At 37.6% G+C, this 9,549-nt stretch overlaps 1 protein-coding gene across 1 annotated transcript; it reads left to right on the forward strand.

The window, feature by feature from the left end:
* Window positions 1–2,929: 2,929 nt before the first annotated feature.
* Window positions 2,930–9,312, forward strand: LOC131804271 (uncharacterized). Its single transcript, XM_059126876.1, has 2 exons — window positions 2,930–3,318; window positions 8,462–9,312. Exons 1-2 carry the CDS (start codon window positions 3,247–3,249, stop codon window positions 9,278–9,280), a joined length of 891 nt encoding a protein of 296 aa, XP_058982859.1. The 5' UTR covers window positions 2,930–3,246; the 3' UTR covers window positions 9,281–9,312.
* Window positions 9,313–9,549: the final 237 nt, after the last annotated feature.

Here is a 9,549-nt window from a genome sequence, read left to right on the forward strand (position 1 = left end):
TTAAATAATGTTATGTTTTCAAAAATGCTCTTTGAGCAACAAATCAAATTTAAATAATATTAAAAAATCATTTGAGTGATTTAACAATGAGAAAGAATAATAATAAAGTCATTGTTGTGAATTATACCGCCAACGATACGCGTCTTTCTTCTCACCGACCATAAAAAATAACAAAATTTAAAAATTATAAATAAATTAATTTTATAATTAAAAATTATAATAATTCCCTTTAAATAAAGGTGAACATTTTGGTGCCGAAACCCGGGAGTATAAAGTGTCGGTGTGTTTTGTTAATTTTGTGCAAAACAGCCTTGTTAAAATACTACAAGGAAGAAGAAGACAATATTAAACAAGTAAAAAAGCAGTAAGTTCGGCCGGGCCGAACTTTGAATACCCTCCACCATTTGGAACGAATTAGAAAATTTTCAAAAAAATAAATGGGGGGATATACGATATTGTGGACCTATAAAGACAAATCTATATCTGCGTGTAAAGTACTCACAAGGAACTCCGTGTGTGGATTTTCAGACATACGATTGGAAAATATGGCTAAAATCATCAAAATACCGAATATCGCGGGGTACCGATATATGGGAGCTATACGTTATCGTTAACCTATATAGCGAATTCTCTGTCGGTGGGTAAAGTGCTCACAAAGAACCCCTTGTGTACAAAGAACCCCTTGTGATCATTCCGTTGAAAAATATGGCTAAAAACATCAAAATACCGAACATCGGGGGTACCGTTATATGAGGGTATACAATATCGTGGATCTATATAAATAATTCTCTGCCGGGGTATAAAGTACCCACAAGGAACTCCTTGTGTGGATTTTCAGACAATTCCGATGAAAAATGTGGGTCAAATCATAAAATACAGAATATCGGGAGTTACCGTTATATGGGGGATATACGATATCGTGGACCTGTATAGACAATTCTCTCTCAGGGGGTGAAGTACTCACAAGGAACTACTTGTGTTGATTTTAAGACAATTCCATTGAAAAGCGTGGCTAACATCATCAAAATACCGAATATCGGAGGTTACAGTTATATGGGGGATATACGATATCGTGGACCTATATAGACACTTCATTTTGAGGAGGTAAAATGCCCACAAGGGACTCCTTTTGTGGATTTTCAGACAATTCCGTTGAAAAATGTGGGTAAAATCATCAAAAACCAAATATCGGGGGGTACCGTTATATGGGGGCTATACGATATTGTGGACCTATATAGATAATTCTCTGCCGAGGTATAAAGTACCCACAAGGAACTCTTTGTGTGGATTTTCAGACAATTCCGTTGAAAAATGTGGGTAAAATCTTCAAAATACCGAATATCGGGGGGTACCGTTATATGGGGGCTATACGATATTGTGGACCCATATATATGTAATTCTCTGCCGAGGTATAAAGTACCCACAAGGAACTCCTTGTGTGGATTTTCAGACAATTCCGTTCAAAAATGTGGGTAAAATCTTCAAAATACCGAATATCGGGGGGTACCGTTATATGGGGGCAATACGATATTGTGGACCTATATAAATAATTCTCTGCCGAGGTATAAAGTACCCACAAGGAACTCCTTGTGTGGATTTTCAGACAATTCCGTTCAAAAATGTGTGTAAAATCAGCAAAATACCGAATATCGGGGGGTACCGTTATATGGGGGCTATACGATATTGTGGACCTATATAGATAATTCTCTGCCGAGGTATAAAGTACCCACAAGGAACCCCTTGTGTGGATTTTCAAACAATTCCGTTCAAAAATGTGGGTAAAATCATCAAAATACCGAATATCGGGGGGTACCGTTATATGGGGGCTATACGATATTGTGGACCTATATAGATAATTCTCTGCCGAGGTATAAAGTACCCACAAAGAACTCCTTGTGTGGATTTTCAGACAATTCCGTTCAAAATGTGGGTAAGATCATCAAAATACCGAATATCGGGGGTACCGTTACATGGGGGCTATACGATATCGTGGACCTATATAGATAATTCTCTGCCGAGGTATAAAGTACCCACAAGGAACTCCTTGTGTGGATTTTCAGACAATTCCGTTGAAAAATGTGGGTAAAATCATCAAAATACCGAATATCGGGGGGTACCGTTAGATGGGGGCTATACGATATCGTGGACCTATATAGATAATTCTCTGCCGAGGTATAAAGTACCCACAAGGAACTCCTTGTGTGGATTTTCAGACAATTCCGTTGAAAAATGTGGGTAAAATCATCAAAATACCGAATATCGGGGGGTACCGTTATATGGGGGCTATACGATATTGTGGACCTATATAGATAATTCTCTGCCGAGGTGTAAAGTACCCACAAGGAACTCCTTGTGTGGACTTTCAGACAATTCCGTTCAAAAATGTGGGTAAGATCATCAAAATACCGAATATCAGGGGGTACCGTTACATGGGGGCTATACGATATCGTGGACCTATATAGATAATTCTCTGCCGAGGTAGAAAGTACCAACAAGGAACTCCTTGTGTGGATTTTCAGACAATTCCGTTCAAAAGTGTGGGTAAAATCATCAAAATACCGAATATCGTGGAGTACCGTTACATGGGGGCTATACGATATCGTGGACCTATATAGATAATTCTCTGCCGAGGTATAAAGTACCCACAAGGAACTCCTTGTGTGGATTTTCAGACAATTCCGTTGAAAAATGTGGGTAAAATCATCAAAATACCGAATATCGGGGGGTACCGTTATATGGGGGCTATACGATATTGTGGACCTATATAGATAATTCTCTGCCGAGGTATAAAGTACCCACAAAGAACTCCTTGTGTGGATTTTCAGACAATTCCGTTGAAAAATGTGGGTAAAATCATCAAAATACCGAATATCGGGGGGTACCGTTATATTGGGGCTATACGATATCGTGGACCGATATAGCCCATCTTCGAACTTGACCTGCCTGCAGACAAAAGAGAGATCTGTGCAAAATTTTAGCTTCCTATCTTAATTCGTTTAGACTGTAGCGTGATTACAACAGACGGACAGACGGACGGACAGGGCTAAATCGTCTTAGAATTTTACGCTGATCAAGAATATATATACTTTGTTGGGTCTAAAATGATTATTTCGATGAGTTACAAACGGAATGACAAAGTTAATATACCCTCCATACCTTTTTTGGTGGAGGGTATAAAAACAATTAAATTAAATAAATAAAATAAACACTCCCCATCAAAAAACCTGCTGCTGTCATCAAATCCAGATGCCCCGTCGCTGCAATTGCCGTCTATGCAGGAGCAAACACAACAATCAGGAGAGTGATTCTGATTCACAGGTAACAGCGTTGGACATAATTTGTGTGAATCCTAACCTGTAAATTACTCAGTGTTAGAGAATTTGTTAAACAAATTTTATTTTATCAAAATTCACACAAATTATCCATATGCGCTTGATATTTCAATTATATATATATTTTGTGAATCGTTTTGGCTTGATTTCGCGGCAAGATAACACAAACTTAATTATTACATATAAATTAAGTTTGCCTTTTCTTATTCCGCTTTTGCTTTGTCAGCCATTTCACTTGTTGTTATTGTATATTCATAGCACCACACTAATCCACGAAAACAAATTTTATTATACATTCGCGAGTGAAACTAATTGTAAACAAATATTACAATTCGGCAAATTTACATATATTTTTTAATTTATTAAATTTATTAGTTTAATTTTGCCTTTTTTAACCTCATTTTCTTTGTTTTGATTAGTTTCTACTAGTGCCAAACACTTCGTGAGTAATTGACTACTTGTATTCGGTTACTCCATTTGGTAAACAGTGCTATCGATAGTTTTCGAAACACTGCAATATAAAGGGTGCTATAGACGACGTAATTCTTTGTAAAATTTCTAAAATATTGAAATTTGATTGTTTACATTTGTAAACCAAACAATTTAATTAAAATAATAATTAAATTGTCAATAAAGCTGACATTGTATAAATTTTAATAAAAGCGAGAGTTTATTTTTAATAAACTAGTTCATTACCATTCACTAATAATAAGTGTGTAGATACTTTTTTGTTGGAATTTACAAATTTAATTTAAATTCTATATAATGGCTGGTGGTAAGAAGCACCAAAGCACTCCCGACAACAGAAAAAAAAGGTAATTGAAAATATTGAAAGAATTAAGACTTTTTTCAGAGAAAAGAGAATTTCGTTCAATACAATTGAACTAGAATGTCGCTTAGACATTCTTAACAAATATATTGATGACGCAATGAGATTGCAATCCGAACTTGATATTCTAGATCCCGATAATAATGATCGAGGTGAACTAGAAGACTTATGCGTTACGGCAAAGTCCCTATTTTTAGGAATTTTATCTAAAAATAGGAGAAGTAGTATGCCTGAAACTTCTTTTTGTGGCCAATCACATCAATCTAGATTGCCAAACATGAAATTGCCTAAATTTAGCGGAAAATATTCCGAATACAAAAATTTTATGAGTCTTTTTGAAAATTTAGTTCACACAGATCCGACATTGACAGACATAGAAAAATTCAATCATTTAATTTCATGCTTGTCCGATGAAGCTCTCGGTACTGTAAGAGCATTTCAGATTTCTGAAGAAAATTATCCCAAGGCATTAGCTAGTCTGAAAAAGGTTTATGATAATGATTGTTTAATATTTTTCGATAATATTGCTAAACTTTTTGATCTTCCTGAGATCCCTAAACCTTCAGCTTCTGCTTTGCGTAGCATGATCGACACAGTTTCTGCTATTTATGATTCGCTGTTGTCGATTGGTGATGATAAAAAGATTACGAATGCCATTTTAATTCATTTAGTTATGTCAAAGGTCGATCCAATCACTAAATCCAAATGGGAAGAACAGCTTGATTTCGAGAAGCTCCCATTATGATCTGATTGCGAAGCTGCTTTAAATAAAACATATCAGCACATATCAGCTGAAGAATCTTCTGGTGCAAGACCCAAAATTAATAAACCAAAGTTTTGAATCAGCCTAAAAGAAACTTTAAAACGTCACTTTCAGTTTCTAAACAGAAACCATCTTCTGAAAAGTGCGTGTTCTGTAGATGTTTTCAGCATAATATAAATAATTGTACTTCCTTCACTGCCGTACCAGTTCTGCAAAGATTTGAATTCATTAAAGATGTCCCTGCTTGCATCAATTGCCTCAAAAAAGGCCATACTGTTGCCAAATGCAATTCAGGAGTGAAGTGTAGAGTATGCGGTGGATCACACCACTTCTTACTGCATCGATACGCTTCTGATCAAGAGCAGCCTTCTACGTCTAGCGCTTCGGTCAACTATTCATCGTCGAATGAAGGCGTAATGTTGGCCACAGCATTAGTGAAGGTCCGTAGTAGCTCAGGAAAATATATTCTGGCGAGAGCTCTTTTAGATTCCGGTTCTCAACCTAATTTGATAACCGAAGACTTGGTACAAAGACTTAAAATAAAACGGGAAAGTAGCAGGTTAAATTTAACTGGCATTTCGGAAGGAATTTCCATTTCGAAAAATAAAGTTCAACTGTCTGTGATGTCGAGACTCAATCCAACACAATTCTCATCTACATTCTGGGTATTGAGTTCTATAACAAGTCTAAGAGAATTTCCACTGCTAATTGGAATATTCCTAAAAATATAGAGCTGGCAGACCCTAATTTCAATGAACCTCGTAAAGTGGATTTATTACTTGGTGCTGAAGTTTTCTTCGAACTTCTTTGTGTAGGCCAAATCAAATCGAATCCAAATTATCCGGTTCTGCAAAAAACTTCTCTTGGCTGGATCGTAGCTGGCAAATACGATGAGTCAAAGGGGTCAAATTCAGGTGTATGTCACTTGAATGTTGCCATAGACAATGAAGAAACTATTGATGCAATTGTAAAGAAATTCTGGGAGTTAGAAGAAATTCCAAATAATAGTGCAAAAATTCGGTGAGGAACATCAAAAATGTGAGGAACATTTCCAAAAATATGTTCGACGTTTATCGTCAGGACGCTTTCAAGTGTCTTTACCTTTTAAAGAAGATGTGAAACTTTTGGGTTCGTCATTTGAAACAGCCAAAAGGCGGTTTCTGGCATTGGAAAGAAAACTTTCTTATGACGACACAACTAAAGGAATGTATAATTCTTTCATGAAAGAGTATCTTGACTTAAATCACATGGAAAAAACGAACAATAAAATTCCTAATAACCCACATTATTTCATTCCTCAACAATGTGTTTTTCGACCTCAAAATACAACTACGAAACTTCGCGTCGTGTTTGATGCATCGAGTAAAACATCTTCACATGTTTCACTCAATGATCTCTTGATGGTAGGTCCAACTATTCAAGAAGAGTTGTACTCAACGTTACTTCGATTCCGCTTACACAAATACGTAATTACTGCAGATATTGAGAAAATGTATCGTCAAGTTTTAATCGACGAAAAAGATAGAGGTTTTCATTTGATCCTTTGGAGACAAAACGAAAGTGATCCGCTGCAAATTTTCAGATTGAATACGGTCACTTATGGTACTTCGTCCGCTCCATTTCTAGCAATTCGTTGCTTAAACCATTTGAGCGATTTGTCCAAAGAGGCTTGGCCTATTGGTGCCAAAGTTATAAGCAACGACTTCTATGTGGATGATTTGTTGACTGGTTCTGCTGATTTGAATAGTCTTCTCACAATTCGAGATGAAGTCACTACTATTCTCAGTTCAGCGGGATTAAATCTCACAAAATGGTTTTCTAATCATCCAGATTTTAATGAGACAACTTGTGGTGAAAAGTTGTTACACTCGGATTCCGAGACTGCAAGGGCATTGGGCTCCAAGAAATGATGTTTTCAAATTTTACATAGAGGGAGACTTCCAAGATCTGAAAGCTACTAAAAGACACATTTTGTCAATATCTTCACGTTTGTTTGATCCCCTCGGCCTTTTGTGTCCAATAATAACCAAAGCCAAAATGATATTGCAAGAACTTTGGATTAATAAATTAGACTGGGATGAATCGATTCCCATGCGTTTGAGTTCACTCTGGGAAGATTTCAAATTCAATCTTTCGAAGTTGGATACGATTCAAATCCCAAGATTCGTTAACACCAATATTTCATCTAGAATTCAAATTCATGGGTTCTCAGATGCATCGATGCGTGCCTATGGATGTTGTTTCTATATTCGTTCGCAGGACTCTAATGGAGTATCTTGCAGGCTGCTAACAGCTAAATCTAAAGTAGCTCCCCTCAAAACTATATCTCTTCCGAGGTTGGAGCTCTCAGCAGCACATCTCATGGCAAATATGTGGTTACGAATTAAACCAATGATGAACTTTGATGTTGAAAAAATATACTTTTGGTCTGATTCTGAAATTACACTATACTGGTTAAAAACCCATCCTTCTTCTCTGGCCACATTTGTCTCAAATCGAGTCGCAGAAATTCAAGAATGGTCAGAAAAATGTATTTGGCGTCATGTGCCAACTAAACAGAATCCAGCCGACATTGTGTCGAGAGGATGCAGAGTAGATGAAATTATATCATCGATATGGTTTGAAGGACCCAAATTTTTGTTAGACGATATGTCTAAATGGCCAGTCAACAAGCATTTCGAATTGACTGAGGAGGAAAAATTATTGGAAACAAGAAAATCCAAAGTATTACTGACCTCAAATAGTAAGACAGATAAGGAATATTCTGAGAACACTCTTTTGAAATTAATAAATGACCATTCTTCATATAAAAAACTTCTCAGAGTGGTTTCATATGTTTTCCGGTTTGTCGATCGAGTTAAGAAACGAAAGATATCCAAATCTATCTGTCTTACAGCTCAAGAATTGAATTGGTCTTTTCTTAAATTAGTAGAGGCAGTTCAAAAAGAGAGTTTCTCAGAACAGATTTCTCAAATAAAAAAAGTCAATATGCTTAAAATCCAATATCCAGAAATTGACACCATTTATCCACGATTTTACTGAATGTAAGCGGACATTTTCTCTGCTTAGAGTAGGTGGAAGACTGTTAAATGCACAATTGCCCCATGATACAAAGTTTCCACTTTTACTTCCTAAAAAACATCATTTTGTGTCAATATATTTAAATAATTTACATTTTAATAATAGCCATGCTGGTACGAAAGCCTTAGTTGCATTGTCTCGAGAGCAAATTTGGCTTATCAATGCCAGAGAAGAATGAATTCGAATAGTTCGGAATTGTATCCATTGTTTTCGCTACAAGCCAAAGCTGATGACCCAAATAATGGGCATTATTCCCACTGATAGAGTGAGAGCTTTACGTCCATTTTTAATAATAGGCGTAGACTTCTGTGGTCCCGTAAATATAACTTTAAAAATTCGCGGAAGACCACCTACCAAAATGTATATAGCCGTCTTCGTTTGCTTCACGTCCAAAGCGGTTCACTTAGAATTAGTATCTGATTTATCTTCTGATGCTTTTATTCTTTCTTTTAAAAGGTTTGCCGCGAGGCGTGGGCTCCCCAAGAGGATATACTGCGACAACGCGACGAATTTCGTGGGAGCCAGCAGAGAGCTGAGGGAGCTTCAGGAGAAGTTCCTAGCAGGCCGAGAAACCGTGGAGGAATACGCTGCCTCGTTGAACGTGCAGTTCAGCTTCATTCCTCCGAGGGCGCCTCATTTCGGAGGGCTGTGGGAAGCTGCCGTAAAACAGGCGAAGTTCCTGCTTCTACGAGCTGTCGGCAAAGTGCTGCTGACACAAGAAGAGATGGTCACAGTGCTCGTAGAAGTAGAGGCGGTGCTAAACAGTCGCTCCATAGCACCGCTGTCTCCAGACCCCAACGACGGAGAAGCTCTGACTCCCGGGCACCTACTAATCGGAGCGGGTCTGCGTTCGCTGCCGCCAGAATCCGTCGGAGAAGACAGCAACAACAAGAAGAGGTACTGCAAGCGCTGGCAGATGCTCTCCGCTCTCAAGCAGAGGTTCTGGCGGGCTTGGTCGAGGGATTACGTCCTAGGACTACAGGACAAGGCCAAGTGGCACTATCCCCAGCCCAACATAGAGGTCGGTCAACTAGTCCTCGTGCACGAGGACAATCTGCCACCTCAAGAGTGGGTAACCGGCCGAATCGTCAACGTCACCGAGGGCCAAGACGGAAAGGTCAGGGTGGCGGAAGTAAGAACAAGGACGGGCACATTAAAAAGGCCAATAAGGAAGCTCGCTCCAATCCCGATTTGTTAAAGTCCTGCAGCCATTCAATGGGGGCAGAATGTTGGAGCAGTTTTATTGATTTTTTTTGCCTTATTGAATTTTGTTAATTGTAATTGTTACTTCAATTTATTTGTTTTTTATGACTTTTTATTTTATTTATTTTTGAATTTGAATTAATTAATAATATGAATTCCTTAGTTGTAAAAATTAGTATTAAATCTATATATATAAAAATCAATTGTTGTTTGTTGGTAACGGAATCAGTTGAAAACGGCTGGACCGATTTGCATAATTTTTTGTACAAACGTTCGTCATACCCCGAGTTAGGTTTTTGAAGAAAAAAATATTGACCACGCCTCCTTTTACGCCCACTATT

The sequence above is a fragment of the Musca domestica genome, unplaced genomic scaffold (assembly GCF_030504385.1).
Source record: "Musca domestica strain aabys unplaced genomic scaffold, Musca_domestica.polishedcontigs.V.1.1 10, whole genome shotgun sequence".
Taxonomy (NCBI): domain Eukaryota; kingdom Metazoa; phylum Arthropoda; class Insecta; order Diptera; family Muscidae; genus Musca; species Musca domestica.

What these genes read in the sequence shown, in the direction of transcription:
- LOC131804271 (XM_059126876.1), top strand. Translation starts at nt 3,247, where the DNA reads ATGCCCCGTCGCTGCAATTGCCGTCTATGCAGGAGCAAACACAACAAT. An exon ending in AGAGTGATTCTGATTCACAG is followed by an intron (nt 3,319 to 8,461) that starts GTAACAGCGTTG and finishes TTCTTTTAAAAG; the next exon opens with GTTTGCCGCGAGGCGTGGGC.